Source organism: Cryptomeria japonica, chromosome 9 (assembly GCF_030272615.1).
Source record: "Cryptomeria japonica chromosome 9, Sugi_1.0, whole genome shotgun sequence".
Lineage (NCBI taxonomy): Eukaryota > Viridiplantae > Streptophyta > Pinopsida > Cupressales > Cupressaceae > Cryptomeria > Cryptomeria japonica.
In genome coordinates this window covers 595,644,641-595,663,979 of record NC_081413.1, presented here as the reverse complement: position 1 = coordinate 595,663,979, position 19,339 = coordinate 595,644,641, and the positions used below count along the sequence as shown (strand labels likewise).

The window sequence follows — 19,339 nt, the reverse complement described above, 5'->3', positions numbered from 1 at the left end:
GCTAAATGAATTTCAAGGGTTAGGAAAGCAAGGCTACCCTCTTTTGTAAAGAATGTTGTTAAGGAAATTAAGCTAAGCATGCATAGAAAGTCATAAAGATTCGCTTATAAACTGAGTTCGGGTTATAGGATGAAGCTGCGGACCTGGAATTAGCAGTAAAATGTCGATACGGCGCTGTCCTGCAAATTTGAGCAAAAGTTGTCGGGACGATGGCGCCCGGCGCCACGGTCCTCCGAAAAATCCGCGAAACGAAGGGGGATCTGTTCGTCTCTGCACAAGGATTCCAGATCTTCAATTTCAGCCGCGTACCTGCAACCTACACACAGAAAAGCGAAGACGATTGGGGGGTTAGGGATTAGGGGTTTGCCTTTAGGTCAAACCCCGGTTTTGGAATTAACCAAGAAATGAGCAAGAGCTGTAAATGTAAATCACTGTAAAACAAGTACTAATACCTTGTTCTAAGGATGTTGGTATCCTTATGTGCGAAGGTTTAGATGTTGTATGTTGTATGTTGTAGCATGTAGTATATGATCTCCTCTTCAATGGTTGAATCCTTGTCTTGAATGCAACACTTAGCCTTGAATGGAGACTTGAAATGATCAATTGCTTGAAAGAATGCTTGAATGCTTGAATGCTTGAGTATAATTTCCACGCTTTGTACCGTCTTCTCCTCTCATCTATCCCTCCCAAATGAGAGAGAAAAATGTAGTTTATATACTTGTCATTTAGGGCTGATAGACTGATTTTCCCGACCTTAGGCCGACCAGGGAAAGTTAATTTCCAAATTACAAACAAAAAGACCCGAGCCCCTTAGGAGACCGGGCCCAAAATAGGACCCAGGGACCAGAGCGCTCTGGTCCCACCTCCCGAGACAGCAGGGTGCAAGGAGGTTCAGGCCAGGGTACTTGAAAAATGCAGTTTTTAGTGTCGTGAGCAAGTTTCAGGGTCTCCATTCAGGTTGCGTGTTGCGTCGCCATCGTGAAGACCGAAATGCAGTCGAAATTGCAAGTGTCGCAATTTTAGGACGCTACAGTTAGATTCATGCACCAAATGATATGCCTTAGGGCGGACTTGGCTAAACTTATGCTCTTTCCCTATCATCTATAGGGCGAACTTGGCCTGATGTATGACCCTTTGGAGGGTGGACTTGCTTACTTCCATGGTACCTAGCCTCTTATCTAAGGCGGACTTTATCAAGTTTGATGCTCTTTACTTAGGGCGAACTTCAACATTTGCTTGCACCTTCAACTTCATGGTAGGGCGGACTTCTTCAAGTTGATGACACACCTCACCTTTTCCAAGGCGGACTTTGTGGATCTCAGGAACTACATGATCAAAACTTGAAATCTCCATAACTTGTGCAATTTTGACCGGATCGCCTTGAAATTTGAAGACTTTGCTTCAATCATTCATTGAATTCCTTAGATCACTAAAATTTAGGAGATTAGCTTTTTGGTTCAAAACTTGGATTTAAGGAGGAATTTGTTGATCATTTCAGTGAATTTCAGTGTGAATAGTGCAAACCCTAGATCCACTTTATAAAAATAGAAAAAGCAAGGTTCCCTAAAAAATAGGAAAAACTTTCTAAAAATAGCCATTTCGGGGATCGTGCTTAAAATGCCAAGAATGAAACTTCCTAAAAAATAAGAAAAAGCAAAAATCAAAACTTTCTAAAAATATAAAGTTGTCCAAATTAGCTCAAATCAATTGCGATCTTTGTCCTTTGGCCTTTCTAGGTACTTTGACGATGTCTAGACTCTGTTCTAAGTTCTAACCATGGCTCGCACAAACTGACTCATGACTTTCAAAATTAAGACCATTCAAAACTGACAAACTTGATGTGAGAGGTCACAAGGGACTAACAAAACCCTAGAAAGCAGGAAAAAGGGAGGGTCTCCATTTGCAATGGGGTGATGTGTGAAAAGGTCACAACATCACTCACTATAATTTTGTCAAACAGTTTGCTTGCAAGCTGATTACTATGTTTTCTGATTTGGGTTTGTTCTGAATTTACAGTTGTTGGGAAAAGATATAGTTGATTTGATAGAAACAAATGAACACAAATATAGAAGTTGCAGCTTGCTATATCCTTGACAACAATATGGAACCAAATACCTCCTCTATTCTAACATTATCCACTCTAAGAAACATCAATAGCAATTAACTATTCTGATTTTCTTGACAAATTAATACATTACATTGTATTTTGCATACCAAGTTCGTTGCTCTAGTCATTAGATTGCTCACTTAGTACATTAATAGCAAATAATGAGACTTGTCTTAACAAACAACACTGTATGGATTCCTTGCTGAAGATTTCAAAACTGTATGGCACATTTGGAGGAAGTTTAGATTGGTACAGCTCCCTCCCTTAGCACTTTTAGACTTATACAGCCCAACACTTGGTGTTTCAGACTTGTACGGTTGGCTGAAGGTGATTTCTCAGACCTGTACGACTGCTGTAGTGATATATCAAACTGTTACAACCCTCCTCCTAGGGTTCTTAGACCTTAACTATGTTTCCTAATGAAGCCCAGGGCTGTACAACTCTTTCCTAATTTGTACGGCTCAACATTAAATTGCCAACAGATACAAATTAGCATGGCCTAGTATAAAATGTATTCTCAGCCACTAAACTCCCTTAGCACTTCAAATCGTTCCTCTTAAACTTGCTAATATATGTTGAGAATGAACCAAACTAAATTAACCTACTACTGTAGCATGACACTGTAGTTGTATGTGCTCCTGTAGCAATGCAAACTACTGTAGCATGACATTGTAGTTGTAAGGATTACTGTAGCATGCATCCAAAAATCATTAAATCTTCAAATAAATCTCCAAGAAGCTCACAGATTTACATTTGCTTGCAAATATTCATGAAAGTCTTCAACATAAATAAGTTATCTCCTCCAATGCCAACCTGCAAAATTAAACCCTTGAAGCCCAAATAACTCCTCAAACTAATCATTGAAGCATAATTTGAATCCACCATTAGATGGAATTGGGTTTTCGTCCAATCTAATGAACCCAAGGGTTTCTATCCTAGGGCATGAAACTGAAAGCTAGAAGCTCCCAAATTCTCCAAGAGAAAATATTCTAATGAATTTGGAGAGTTATATTCTATAAATATAGGGCGTGGGTCTCCATTTGGATCATCTCAGAGAAAATTATATCGTTATGCTGTTGGATTGACTCCAGACTTCTTTGAGGGTGAAAACCTCCTAGTTCTTTTGGCAGACTTCGAGTGTGAGACATCACTCCTAGCTGTGATTGGATCTTTTGAATGCTTGGTTTGATTTTTGTGGGCATTATCTTGTTTGGAAGTTGTTTTTGGGGCGACTTCTTCCTCAGAAGGGCATTTTTTTTTGGTGTGGTGTGTGATTTTACAAGGACGTACCTACTTGCTGGCCGTATTTCTTGGTGTGTGTGCTGCTGGGCGTGTTTTGGTGTGTTTGTGTGGGTGATTGGTGGTGTGTTTAAGTGTTTGTTGGCTCTTGGGGTATTGTGTGAGTCTCCGGTGTTGCTGAAGCTTCGTTGGAGTGATTTTCATCGTTTTTGTTGCGGTTCGTGGTGGCTGTTGTGGAGTTAGAGCAGGTTGTTTTCTATAATAGTAGTTTGGTATAGTGGTTTCTTATATCTTGTGTTGTACTTCTCTCATAGTTCAGTATCTATATTAACTTGTATCTTCTTATTCTCTTCCATCTTATGTGATGTTTATTGTAAAGCTAAATGGTAGTACCATTAGCTATAGCTGTTTGCATTTCTCTATGTAACTCCCACTACACAAGTGGAAGAGGCTGGCTTGGCTGCCTTCAGTGTATGTAATTTTGCTTGTATTGGTCCTCTCGCTGCATAAGCGGTCGAGTGATATTTTGTTTTTAATTGTCCTCCCACTGCATAAGTGGTTGAGTTGAGCTTTATTGTAAGTGTTCATCCTCCCGCTGAGATATGCGGTAGAGTGATTCGTGCTTGGTTATGTTCTTGTTTCTTCTTGGCTGGTTTACCGCCAAGCTTTCTAGTTTTCTATTCCCACTAGAAAGTGGAAGGGGCTGGCTTGCCGTCCATTATTGTAACCAGTACTGTCAGCAGTTTACATCTAACGATCCCCTGCTACCATATGCTCTCACCCTCCCATCTTGGGCTCTCGGTGATCAAAATGTGTAGGGTTCCTTACAGCTGGTTTAGTTTCCTTATTCTAACCCTAACGGGTGTTGGTGTGATTGTAATCTTGTTTAAAAAAAATAAAAAATTGTTGGGGATATTACAGTGGTATCAGAGCCACTCTTCCTGCTAGCCTGTGTGACAGAAGGGTTCCATGAGTGACAGAGATATCATATACTACAATCGGGAACATAGAAGGCAACAATTTCAAATATTGTCAATGCCAGTGGAGGAAACTTTTTCAGAAGTTTTGAGAAACGAAGACTAGGAAGTTGATTCAGCTGATTCAGTGGATTCAATGGGAGAGAGAATATTTGGTCAGAATGATGCAAATGTGGTAGTGTAGAGAGTTGATAAAAAATTTGATACTATGATGGACATGATATCCCAGTTTTTGGCCACTTTTAATTAGAATGTTGGAGGAGGTCATAGTCAAAACCAGAATCAAAATACCAATGGAAATAATGCTAGCACTTCCAACAATTTTGGTGGTAATGGAATGGCAACAACCATACTAGCAACAATGGTGGAATGCCTGTTGGATCGGTGTCAAGACCTTTGCAACCAGTTTTCTTTCCAAGGGAAGCACCACCTCTTGAAGTAGAAGTCCCTGTGGCTGATGAGATCCGGGCTAGTTTTGTGGAGTATGCATCACTTCCCCAAGAGATCTGAAATGTCTTGTCTCTTGACCATTTCATGAATCAGAAAAAGAGGAGGGAATGAAGAAATGATAATCGATACTCCACTCCAAGAGACTATCAACAAGCCCTTGGGAAGGTCACTGTAATGTCCCCATTTTTGGAGAAGAATTAATTAATTAATTTAATTAGTTAAGTTGTTCAAATTAATATTATTTTTCATGGATAGCTTAATTAATTATTTTAATTGTCTTTGGACATGTAGTGTCGCAGTTAAAACACTTCGTTGGTGAAGCGGCCATTAAGGTTCAAACCCCTGCTGGGCCATTGTGCTTGCAGGCCTTGTGTCTTCGCTGGGCCGTTGTGCTTGCGGGTTTGAACAAGTGAAGTGTGGGGATGAGGTCCCCCGATTGTGGCCTCACTGGTTCATAGCTCCGGGTCAAAAGCATTTCACGTGGAGACGGAGGGCATGTCATGCCAGCGTCGCCGGCCACGTTAAAAAAGTTTACCAGGCATTTCCAAAAAAAAATAAAAATAAAATTATTTTAATTAATAATATTAACTTAATTATTTATAAAGTTATCAAATAAATTAAAATCAAAAGATGACTTTATATTTAATTAATTTAATAAAAGTGACTTAATTAAATATTATATCATAAAGTCACTTCTAGAAGCTTCTAGAGATAGAATGAAAAAAAGCATAAAGAGGGATCTAATTGAAGCTTTAAGGCAGCTTGGTTTTGTTGAATTGAATATTGATTGGATTTTGTAGAACCAAGGGGTTTCTGTAGATCTTCATCTTTGGGAACGAAAACTCCCATAGATTGCATAACTGAGGGAGTGGAAGATCTCTCGAGGGGTTGCATTAAGGAGGTGATACTTCAGTCATCTTGATTGTGCTTAAATTGTGGCCAAAGACTAACTTATTAAAGTACGATTTGGAGGAGTCAAGAGGAGACATTTTGGTGTCTTCAAAGGTTGTTCTACATTGATGCTGTCTATACCTGTAGTTCACTGAGTTTATATCAGTCATCTTCAGACATGCCACGGCTAGGGTAAAAATTACGATTTTGTTCACAGAAGATCATATTGGCACCGATTTTAATTTAGGGTTCAAGGCAATTTCAATAGGAGACTGATTGAGGAGTAATTTGGGATGTAGCTAACCTTGAATCAGGTTTGAGACAGTTCGGATCTTGTCCTCCATACCCATGATTCTGCTAATATCACAGTGTTGAAGCATCATAATACACATTGGAGGACAATGCTTATATTGGGGGCAAAGAAGATAGGAGTATAGTTTCCCAACTCTCGAGCTTTTACAAGAATGAATCATTTAGAGTTCGAGGAGCATTGGGAGAGCATCGACTTGTTGCTCTAATTGATACCGAAGCAACTCACAACTTCATTGATGCTAGAATTGTTGCAAAGAGAGGTCTTATTAGTGATGATGTTGAAGACTTCAAGGTCATGGTGGCTGATGGATCAACCATTTGTTGCAAACGGATGGTTTCAAACATGTCAATGAAGCTGGGTAACTATGAAGTCAAGGATGACTTCTATGTTGTCAACATTGGAGGGACTGATGATGTGGTCCTCGGCATTCAGTGGGTACAATCTCTTGGAGAGATCACCCTTAACTTGCAAACCATGGAGTTAAAATTCATGTCTGAAGGAAAGAGGGTAGTATTGAGAGGGATGTCTAATGGAGGCCCTCAGATTGTATCAATTAAGAGAATGGAGCGGCTGATCCGCCATGATCAAGTGGAATGGGCAGCAGAGTGTTTGATAATGCCATCAAGTCCACTTGAAGAAAAAGGAAGCTACTCTGCAAACATACAAGCTTTAATAACAAAAAAGAGTAAGATTTTTCGGAATCCCCCTCTTGGTAAATAACCTGAGTGCGTGATCATGCCATCTAATTCACTTGAAGAGAAAACAAGTTATCCTGATGACATTCAAGTTTTGATTTCAAAGAGGAGTAAGGTGTTTGAGAATCCACCTCTTGGCAGACCTCCTGAGCGAGGTACTGAACACATTATTGAGTTAGAAGAAGGAGCTAAGCCTGTCATGACTACTCCTTATCGATACCCCAAGAAGCAAAAGGATGAAATTGAGAAAGCCACTAAGGAGCTTCATGACATGGGTTACATTTGGCCAAGCAAGAGCTCTTTTGCTTCGGCTGTAGTTTTGGTGAAGAAGAAGGATGGGACCATGCGCATGTGTGTGGATTACCAAGCACTCAATCAAAAATCTATCAAAAATCGGTACCCTATTCCCAGGATTGATGGGCTCATTGATGAGCTACATGGGGTCGTGTTCTTCTTAAAGATAGATCTCAAATCGGGCTACCATCAAATCAGAATGAGGGCATCAGATGTAGAAAAGACTGCATTCTGGTGCCAATTTGGGCATTTCGAATTTCTAGTCATGCCCTTTGGTTTGACTAATGCTCCTGCTACATTCTAGTCGTGCATGAATAAGATCTTCCAGAAGTAGTTAAGGAATTTGTGCTCATATTTTTTGATGATATCCTCATCTTCAGCAAGTCTTGGAAGGAGCATTTGCACTTGGATGAAGTGCTTCGTTTACTAGAGTCCGAATCCCTATTTGCTAAGGAGTCCATGTGAATTTGGAATGAAAGAATTGCTTTATCTTGGTCAAATCATCAGTGCAGAGGGTGTGAAGGTGGATCTTGAAAAGATCAGGGCTATTATTGATTGGCCTCCACATGAGAACATAACACATTTAAAGGGATTCTTGGGTCTATGTGGTTTTTATAGAAGGTTTGTGAAGGGATGCTCTTAGTTGGCTGCCCCCCTCACAGATCTCACTAGGAAAGGAGCTTTTGAATGGTCAGAAAAGACACAAGCAATGTTTGACCGATTTAAGAAAATTATGAGCTCAGTCCCGTTTTGGCTTTACTAGATTTCACTAAGCCTTTCGAGTTACAGTGTGATGCATCAGGAGAAGATGTTGGTGTAGTTCTCATGCAAGACAAGCATCCTATTGTCTTTGAAAGTAGGAAATTGAGAGGAGCTGAAAGGTTATATTCCATATATGACAAAGAAATGCTTGCCATAATGCATGCTCTCGCAAAGTTTAGGCAGTATCTTGTGTGGAGTAAGTTTGTTGTTAAGACTGATCATAACAGTCTTAAGCATTTCATGCACCAGAAGGACTTGAATGAGAGATAACAAAAATGGGTGATTAAGCTACAGGCTTACGACTTTGACATTGAGTATGTCAAAGGAAAAAATAACATTGTGGCTAATGCTTTGTCTAGAAGACCCCACCTGAGCTCTTTATGTGAGCTTACTGCAGATTGGAGGGACTTTTTGCTTGCTGATTATCTTTGACACTTTTTGATTCTCATTGCAGCATTATAGATTCCTGTTCGATGACCGATTTGTCGGCTTCATCTTCTCACAAGAAGATGAAGTACAAGTATGACAAATACCAGAACGAGATTTCTCCTTCACAAGTTTCTTCTTCATTGGAGGAGATTAAAGATACAGAAATCGGACATGTGGATATGTCTGATTTCCTTAAAAGGGTTGAAAAACCCAAGGATCACAATATGCAATGCTTATTGGACAGTCATTCATCTTGTTTCCTCTTTCCCAGTGGCTGCCCTAGAGCCGGAATTTATTCTTGCCTGTGCTGCTCATTTTGATCAGGAAACCAGAACTATCAGAGATGATGATGGAGAGGTTGTTATCCGCCTAGATGCTGAAACCATTGAGAAGATTTTCAAAGTACCTATAGCTCCTGTTTATGTGGAAATCTCAAAAGAAAGCGCAACAGAGTACTTTGTACAAAGGGAGAAGGAATGCAATCATCATATTAATAAATGGATTCATGAACCCCAGACTTGTCTCACTCGGTGGGCTAAGTTGTTTCGCTTTGACTTCAAGGGAGAGATTGGTGACACAATTACTCTCTTAAGCAGGATCATGGGTTTGGAGCATTCCAATATCTTCGAACCATGGATGTATCAATTCATTGTGCTCATCAGGCAATCCTAGCACATCTTTTGGGGTGAGATTGTTAGTGATGTTTTGTGTGAATAGCTTGCCAAAGTTCCTACCACTTTGTCCTTCTACATGAATTCATACCTGGTATATATAGCAACATCACTCAGACATTTCCTTGGTCTTTCTACCAAGGGTGATCACTCACTTGTGCCTGCGTGGGAATATTATGATCAGCTGCCTTTGAGACCCAGTAGGCTCCATTACAGAAGAGTCCAAGATGCTTTCTTCAATCACTACATGTTTTTATTTGATAAAACACTAAAGAATAGAAGAGTGTCAGATGCTGCATGGGAGAGAGTGAATGAATACAGCTGTTTATTCCTTCAGTTCCCAACTTTTACCTATATAAGAGTTGGATGCTACATCAGGTAGCCATATATGCTTCTGAGATACCCAACCGACAAGATCATCCCTATGGAGTTGGGAAGACAAATTATGGCAGTTCATACACAACAATCAATTCAACATAAAGCTGGAATGGGGATATCATCAAGTAACCTATTGCAGATTGGTCAATATTCCCTCATGACGTCTACAAAAGCTAAAGCCATGGAGACTGAGATGTAGGAAATCAAACTCAAAAGATTCAAAGCAAGGAAAGATTTTGATTATCGGAGCATGAAAGAAAGGATTAAAAGATCTTTCACACATATGCATCGCATAAAGGACATCTGGGTTGATCTTCGTACAGAAGAGGAGATTCGTAGGATGGATTACTACAGGCTCACACTTGAGCAAATTGTTAACTTGAACCTGACAAACATTCCTGAAGAAATGGTTGATGATGGGAACATACTTGATTCTGAGTATGTTGAAAAGAGAGTTGATGAGGCACCACTTCCATCAATTCAATGGTCACAAAAAGAATGTACCTCCATTCTGGATAGATTCTAACCTGTTTTAGCTAACATCAATGCTTGGCTCAAAGGTAATGATGTTAGACTTATCAAAATCAAGATTGGCAAAGATAATGATTCTACAGGGCCTATTGGACGCAAATTTGAAATCGAAGTTGATAACAAGGAAGGTGCATCATCTTCTACTACACAGATTAAGTTAAGAGTCAGTAGAGCAATGGTAATTACTCCCGAAGAAGTAACAGTGAAAGGAAAAGAGAAACCACAACTTCATATTCAGGTTATTAATTCTGAAGATCCAGAGGAAGAACAACAAGAAGATGATGCTCCTAAGTCCACAACTTCAGAGTCACCTCATGAAGTTCCTTCTCAGATTCCTTTGGATGTGCCCATGTCTCCTTTTGACACTGATGTGGATTCTTTTTCCACCGTTCACATTGTTCCTATCCCATTGAGCATGTCTTCTCAGAATATTATTCCAATTTCAGCATCAGAACCATCTCTTGATCATCCCCATGAAGACTTGTCAAACATTTTTAATGAGCATCCTACATATATTTCTTTGCCCAGCTTGTCATTGGCATAAATTGATAGTACCGCTACAAATTTTGAGAAGTTCATGATGGAATCGTCACATCCTTTGCTTGTTGAGTAGGCAATGATTGTTGTTCAGACAAAAACTTCTCCCAGGGTAACAACTGTAATCCAAATGGAGTCTATTTCTTCACCACCTCTAGCTATTTTTGAGACAAATTCGATGGCTTTACCTTTGTGGCTTGGTTCCTTCACTCCTAAGAGAAAGAAGAAGGAAATTTCTCTTGATATCTTTGATTTTCAACAGCTTAAAAAGTTTAACCCCAAGGCTGCTAAAAAGGCTAAAACAATTTCAAGAGTGATAGTAGACAATGACAGAATGAAAGTTGCAGAAATTGTTGAACCAATCGTGGACAAGCCACATGGAGAGATGCAAGCTTCAGATTACAGAATCACAAGAATGGAACTTGGTAAGCAAACACATGCAGTCGTCATGCATGATGCTTAGTATTCAGTGACCTCATTAGTGCAGCGATATGATGAACTCCTGGCAAAGAAAGACAAGCTGAAAGAGGAAAATTTGCAGCTTATCTCAGTGATCCAAAAGATCACTAAATCTTCCGAGGAAGGGATCAATCCTTCAACTTCTTTTGTTTTAGAAGAATCATTCAGGGAAATTGAACGAGTTGCTAAAAAAGTGCGAGCAATTGATTCTTGGGTAGATCAGAGTTCTGATCAATGTGCTCAAGTGTTGAAGGAAATGTTCCAAGTGATGGTCAAACTGGAAATGACCAAGGTAAAATTGAACCAGACTTTTGAGGCTTTCAAACAGAATCTGGAAAAGGTTGAGAGCAACTTAAGAGTTTGGCATAGGTTGCCACAAGAAAAGTTGGATGTTCTACAAGAAAATGTCATTATTCCTACCAGAACCACGTATACAGAATTTGGTGAACTTCTAGAGAATAAATCCCTTGTTCTAAAAGAACTCATTCAAGAAATTGATGATGCCTTGAGATTGCGCATGGAAATGGTGCAAGATGTTGTTTTTAATTTTGAGAAAATCTCTTGTAAGATTGTAAGTCAAGATGAGGAGTTGTTATCTGAAGAAGAAGTTATTTCTGACTTGAGGAGAAAGATTCATCAGGAATGGGAAGTTGAACAGTTTTCAGTTACAACAATTTAGGCTTTGGTGAATTACCAAACCTTTTTGGAAGAAATTCAAACTATTTTGGAGAAACATAGACTTATCATTCTTAGCTGCTGTGATGTTATTAAAACGGTTGCCATTGCCAAGAATACCCATGAGCCAAATCTTGATGAGCTGCAAGGAATCATCCAAAAATTTGAAGAATACATGGCTAAACATGCTGTTGCATAAGTGTCTTTGGCACTTAGTTTTAATTTCAAAATTGTTAAATTGTAGTTTTCTTTTCGACAAGTTTACATGTAAAAACAATTTTGTAATTGCAAGTTAAGTCATCACTTGCACTTTTGTAATTACAAGTAAACCAATTACAAGTCAATTTAGAATAGGACTTGTAATTTTGAATAAGTCTTAGTTAGTTGTTGAATAGGTCCAAGTTAGTTGGAATCCTCCCTTCTTTTTCTCAAGCCTCTTCTCCTATAAATACTTGGGAAGGCCTATTGTATTATGGATCTTTTTGGCAAGCAAGTAAACTCTGCAGGATTGTATGCTCATAAAGACTTTGAGCTTTATAGTTGTAAGTTGTCATCTTTTGAGTAATATAAAGAAGTGTGGGATTTCAGACTTTGTGTTGAAATCTTGCTTTGTTCCCATTGTTCGCCTTTGTCATTTTGGGATATATCTTTGTGCTTACTTGAGATTGTGGAAGGCTTGTTAAAAAGAGCTTCACTCCAAATAATTGTAGACTTTGTGTTGCAGATATTGAGGGTGAAATTAGTTTAAAGTTTGCAATTTGAAGTTGTGAAGTGTTGCAAGACTTTGTGCTTGTAATAATTCCCATTTAAAGTAGTTTTAGAGTGCAATATATTTGCAGACTTTGCGTTGTTATTGGAATATCCCCACAATTTTTTTCAATTTATTTCGAGTTACAATCACAACAAGAACCTGTTAATGTTAGGAAATGAAGATACAATAATGCTGAAATTGTAACCCTTCCACTTTTTGATCACCAAGTGCCCAATATGGAAAGGTGAGAGCATACGGTGTTGAGGGGATCGTTAGCTTCAAACAACTGGAAATAATACAATGCTTGGGCGGCAAGCCAGCCCCTTCCACTTTTCAGCGGGATATGGAGAATATTAAAAATCACTTGGCGGTAAACCAGCCAAGAATGATGCAAGAAACCGAAGAACAATTACTCTACCGCTTATGCAGCAGGAGGACTAGAAATGAAATAGCAATCAACTCCACCACTTATTCAACGGGAGGACTGAAAATGAGATTACAATCAACTCAACTGCTTATTCAGCGGGAGGACAGAATTAGAATAGATAAGAAGGCGGCAAGCCAACCTCTTCCACTTATGCAATGGGTCAAAGAACAACAATCCAAGTATATAGCTGTTAGTACTACTAATCAGCTTTACAATGCAAACATGGATTACAAAATTACTAGAATCATTGTCCAAACTAGGCAGCAAGGCCAACCTCTTCCACTTATGCAATGGGACTAAGAGAGTTCAAATAAATTGCTGCTAGTACTACTAACAAGCATTACAATATGATTCATCATGGATATTCAAATGCCAAAACCCAAACTAACCGCTGCAACTTATTACCAAGACTCTTCACACCACACCCATAGACTCACACACCTGAAGACCAGCTTCAACCCCAAAAAACTAAATCTGATATGAATGAACAACAGGCTGGAAATACAGACCAGCAACATTAAAATCCTCACAAACACTTCTAAATCACTCCCCACACACTCAAATTATCTCTAAACACACCCCAAAGAACCCACACACTCTAAAAGCAACTCCACACAAGGAAACACTCCAAACTAACAATTTCTCAGATTTTGATGTGCAACCCATGCGTTGGAAACACACAGACGAGCAACCTAGAAACTCACAAAAATGCTCGTAACTCTATTCACACTCAACGAAAAGACCCCCAAATGGATGCAAATGATAGATACAAGGCAAGCGATGAGATTAGAACCAACAAACTGCACCCAAAACCCCCAAATGAATTTATGCACGCATTCTCAGGCATTCCAACATAGTATTGCTAGGAAAGAAGTACGATTTGCATTTAAAAATTAAATACGCAACATTAAGCTCTACAAACTTACAAACTTGATCACCTGTGGCATAGGAAGAGAACGAGTCACTACCCAAAATGATCTGACACATGAATTGAGAGTTATGAACTAAAACGTGCTACAGCCATACCAAAAACCAGCAACACTGAAATCCACACCACACTGAAAATCTGAAAATGCACACTAAAATCGAACCACACATTCAAAAGATCAAATCACAACTAGGAGTGATATCTCACACTCGAAGTTTGTCAAGAGCCCTAGGAGGTATTCACCCTCGAAGATTGTCTGGAGTCAATCCGACAACATAATAGTGTAAATTGTCTGAGATACCAAAATGAGAGCCCAAGTCACTTATTTATAACTTTTTGCCAACCAAATTCAAATTCAAATGCACTCCAAATACTCCCAAACCAAATGCCATTTCGTTTCATCCACATTTAGCATGACATTTCATTTCATTTCCTTGCACAAGTTCGCCCAATTCACATTCACCCAAAAACGCCCTTTTTAATAAATATAAGTGTCATAAAATAAAGTGTAAAGTGGGCGCCCAACTATGACTTCCAAATAAAAAATATTATTAAGGCAATATACTTAGAATATTGCTGCATTTGCCTTGAGTTATAATTTAATTATTAACACCATGACAACCCCCTTGAAGTCATATGCAAATTTCGCCCAAATAGACTTAGGATAAAATTAATATTTTCTCCCTTCCTGAGTCGTCCATCCATAAAATAATCAAATATTAATACCTCATGCCTAAGGTATTAATATATTAAAAATACCTTCTCAAATATTGATTATTGCCAAATTGAGCTGGAGACTGAAGTGCTGGAAATCACCAAAACTGAATTGAGTTGGGGCTTTGAACTGAACTGCTAGAAATAGTCATCTGGGTGAATACAGGATCCTGCCAAACTAATATTGCCAGAAATAGCCACTGAGCTGAGTTGCAGAATCCTTGCCAAGAATAGCACCAAAAAATGTTGGAAGACCAACTGCTCAAACTGACCTGCCGGAAATAGCCATCTAAACAGGCCTGCTGACATCCTGCTAAAAATAGTACTTACTAAAAATAGCATACTGCTAAAAATAGTAAGTCTTTTCAAAGTGATTTTAACCACATTCTGAGCAGCCATCGCACTTACTAAAAATAGTAAGTCTGGAAAAAGTCACTCGATGTAGATGCATGTCGAACCATCCTGAAGCTTTATGAAAACCCAGAAGGAATCCAGAATCCAAACTGTCAAACTCCCACATATACCCCTTGAAAACACCAAAGAATCTTCCTAGAAAATAGGAAACCCTAATTTCTGCCCCCGACTAGCCTGCGGACCTCCGAACTAGGCTAATGACCAACAAAACTAATCACTATAGAGAAGGGGACATTACAGTTATACACTGCACTTGTTCTTAAAGTTATCATTATAAAAGGGTAGATAGGACTGCACATATTCAAGACGTTGTGCTTGATATTGTTTTCTCATCCCGGAGGAGGTGACGGAAGTCTTTGTGCTATCAGGAAACTTCATTTCCTCTCTCTCATTTTACTTTATAAGTTGTTGTCGTTATTTATTTCCAATTTTTGTTACTTTTCTGTGAAGAAAAAATAATATGGTTTTTCTTGAAACAAGAAGAAAGACTGTTGTTTCACCCATATTAGATTAGTTTAGTTTATAGATAGGGAGAACCTTCCCTAAATTAGGAGAGTTTTACACACACACTGTGGCTGAAACTATAATTTTGTACATTCTCCAGGTGTACAAAATTTTCATCCAACAAATACCACCCTTCTTATATATGTTTTTTCTGATTTTGCTATTTATAGTTGTGGATAGTCTGCACCTTTGACTTACAGGGACCCAAAATGTCAGACTGATGACTGCACTTGCAGTCTTGGATAACACAAACAAGAACACATATCTGTGCTCAAAGCTAGACATATCAAAATACTCCTAGTAATAGATTTATATCAATCACAAATAACAATGTGGAAATTAATTGTTAAGACAGGGCTACCAAGCTGCTTGCATCAAGTCACATAAGGATCTGTCACATGTCTCCACTGCCTCCGAAGTCCCTGCCTGCGCTGATGGGACTGAATCAATAGGGGGGATGAAACCTTTGCCTCAATATGGTCAGACACAACGTCTCAATACACTAGAATAGAATATGATATAACAAATGTCTATGTGGAGCAACCACATGATATAACAAATGTCTATGTGGAGGTAAAATAAAGTAAGTCTAGACTGCGAACAGGTAGGGCACTATATTATTTTATTTCCCCATACTCAACTTTATTTATCTATTTATTTTTCAGAATCACTCAAATTGATTTCAAGTGCAAGAACGACATTAAAATGTGGGCTTTGTCAGAAACCCCTCCAAATGGTGAGGAAGCAAGCATCTCTGGTTTTGCAAGTATTGGAAAAGAATCAACATCTTTTCTACCAGCAATAGCATATTCTGCTACACCCTTGCTAAAAATTACAAGTTATATTAAATATTAAGAATAATAGTCTACTTTGTATGTCGATTTGCAATGCATTTTCCAGAGAAAAGAGATTGCAAGAAGGTGAATAATTGCTCCTTATCTAGCTGCTTCTTTTGTTAGCAAGAGCAAATGAACTAAAATGTTCAACTTTTCTATGTAACAGTGGATTGTATTGATGTAAATATGTTTTGAAAAGAGAATAAAATATTTAGAATTTTGAGAAACATGAGCTGGTGCTTGCCTTTTTGCCAACTTTCTTCTTCAGAATGAAGTATTTCCCTCTAACCTTTCCTTTATCATCTACAAAATCTGGGACTACTGTATTACTGTTTTCAATTAAAGGCTAAGTTCATTTCCTTAGGGTTCATCCAGGATGTACCTCAGATTGTATCCATTTGAATATTTTCTGCTGTAAGATGTTGACAGTCTTAGATCATGCTCCTATGTTGTTCCATTTCATTTCTTGTTATTGCACAACTGAAGGCACATTTCTATTCTTGCTTTGATTCCTTTTACTTTCCATTTGGCATGTGTTATTTTTTTTGTTCATTCTAATTGGATATATTAGCTGCTCGACCAAGGGATTTGAGTTTTCTAGGCTTTTATTTTTATCTGTCTTTCTTTGCTGCCCAATTCTCGAAATCCTTTTTACCTAAGGATATGTTTCCATCTCATCTCTGTTGTGTTACTGAGGGCTTCTTTATAAATGTTCTGTTATAAATGGGCATTTTTTGTCATATTAATTATGCCCTTTGCAGGTGAATGCTGCTCTGATTGAAACCCTAAAGAGGGGAACTAGCTTTGGTGCCCCATGCGTCGCTGAAAATATTCTGGCAGAGATGGTTATAAAGGCAGTGCCTAGCATAGAGATGGTCCGATTTGTCAATTCAGGAACAGAAGCATGCATGAGCATGTTACGTTTGGCAAGAGCATTTACTCGGAAAGAGATGATAGTTAAGTTTGAAGGTTGTTACCATGGCCATGCAGACCCTTTCTTGGTGAAAGCAGGCAGCGGTGTTGCAACTCTTGGGCTTCCCGATTCCCCTGGTGTCCCAAAAGGTGCTACGTTTGAGACTCTTACTGCACCCTTCAATGATATACAAGCTGTGGAGAAATTGTTTAGTCAGAACAAAGGACAAATTGCTGCTGTGATTCTCGAGCCTGTGGTAGGAAATTCAGGGTTCATTGTTCCTAAAATGGAGTTTTTGGAGGGGCTGAGGGAGCTTACAAATGCAGAAGGAGCACTTCTGGTCTTTGATGAAGTTATGACAGGCTTCAGGATAGCATATGGAGGTGCCCAAGAGTATTTTGGCATCACCCCAGACCTTACAACACTTGGGAAAATCATTGGTGGAGGCCTTCCGGTTGGGGCATATGGAGGCAGAAGGGAAATAATGGAGATGGTAGCCCCTGCAGGCCCAGTATACCAGGCTGGAACATTGAGTGGAAACCCACTTGCAATGACTGCAGGGATAAACACTCTCCAAAGGTTGCAACAACCTGGTTGTTATGAGTACTTGGATAAAATAACTGGTCATTTAGTACAAGGTCTGCTTGAAGCTGGGAGGAATGCAGGTCACAAAGTCTGCGGTGGACACATTAGTGGGATGTTTGGCATTTTCTTTACAGAGGGACCTGTGTACAATTTTGCAGATGCAGAAAAAGGCGATGCTACCAAATTTGCAATGTTTTTCAGAGGCATGTTGGAGCAAGGCGTATATTTTGCTCCCTCACGGTTTGAAGCTGGTTTTACCAGTTTAGCCCACAGTGAACAGGATATAGATTTCACCATAGCTGCTGCAAGAAGAGTTTTTGAAAGTTTATGAAATCCTTGTTGAAGTATTTATTTCTGAATTAGTCTCTTTTGTCCCTATTTTACTTTCTTGAAGGAGCTAATATCGGTGAGAATGCTCAAGTCACAATAGTTATAAGTTGAAAGCAATGTAGATGGTTGGGATTCCTTTTAAAGTATGGGTTGATACAAACTTGGAAAACTATTTTATTTTAGCTTGAATAATTGAGGAGCACTTTAGGATATAAACAAATTAATAGTTGAGTTGTACCATCTAATGCCTTTATGGATGTGGCATAATCAAATATAGAAATAGCTGAAGAGAGAGCTCATGCACTGCAACAATAAAAAGGCACCCAAAAAAAAAGATATTGTTAAAGGACTTAATCTAGATTTTGAAGTTGTCTCAGCATGGTTCCCTTCATTTATACAGTAAAAGACGAAACATGGCCTATATTAATGGAAATTGGTAAATGAAACTTTCATGAAGTTAAGAAATGATAATTGATTGAATATTATAATCAACATGTTTCATAGATATTATGAAATAAAAGAAAATGTACCCAAAAAAATAACAATGCAACAAGTACTTCATATCATGGGGTAGACATTTAATGAGGAATATTCTAAAAATTGGAATTATTTGATGTTCTAATATACCATTAAGATATGGTTGTATATCCATTGATAAAAGGATATTTAAAAATTTGAACTAATCAATATGTATGAGTGATTAGTGTACTATAATTATGAATAATTTGAAATAATTTTATAATTAAAATGATTTATTGTATATAATAAAAAAATTGTATACAATTTATAAATTGATAAAATCTTTTCCAAAAACCAAATTTGTTGAATAGGAAAAAAAAACCTAGAATATTGTAGCGGATTTCTCCATAACTATTTATATTTGTCAAACATTCCAAAACATTAATATATCTTATGATTTTGATTAAATGGAAGGTAAACATTAAAAATTATTTTTACGTAAAAAAGACTTTAGTTCATAGAAAACATATCTTACATTAAAAGTAGTTTAATGTCGTAACTCTTTTAATCCAATAGTGAAAAAATCTATAGAATCTATACCTTCACCATTAGAATCAACAATAAAGAGGAGTGCATCTACTTTTGATGCTTGTACTTTCTATATACCTAAGGATGCTCATGCTTTGGAGATTAAGCTATTAGTTAAGAAGACAATGTTATGACATTGAAGGATGGGTCGCATAAAAGAGAAGGGTTTAAGGGCCTTAAAAAAAAAAATCTTGTTAAAGGGATTAAATGATTGCAATGCTAAATTTAATTTCTATGAACATTGTGCATATGAAAAAATAGAATTGTGATAGGCTTTAATCTAGTTCTCATAATTCTTCTAGGGTGTTGGACCTAATTTATTATGATGTATTTGTTCTTGCTAATATTCCTTCAATTTCTCAATCTATATATTATGTATCTTTTATTGATGATTATAGTAAACATAGATATAATTTGTTAGAAGCAAATGTAAAGCCTTAATGCATTTTAAAGAGTTTAAGGCTCTTGTAGATAATTGGAGT

General features: G+C 38.0%; 1 protein-coding gene across 2 annotated transcripts in view; it reads left to right on the top strand.

The window, feature by feature from the left end:
* Positions 1-18,186, top strand: part of LOC131071519 (glutamate-1-semialdehyde 2,1-aminomutase, chloroplastic) — an 80,257-nt gene extending 62,071 nt beyond the window's left edge. For both annotated transcript variants that reach the window (XM_058007418.2, XM_058007417.2), the window contains exon 3: positions 16,744-18,186. In XM_058007418.2, the coding sequence (XP_057863401.1) occupies positions 16,744-17,811 (1,068 nt within the window). In that variant the 3' untranslated portion in view covers positions 17,812-18,186. The remainder of the gene's footprint in view (positions 1-16,743) is intronic.
* The last annotated feature ends 1,153 nt before the right edge of the window (positions 18,187-19,339 follow it).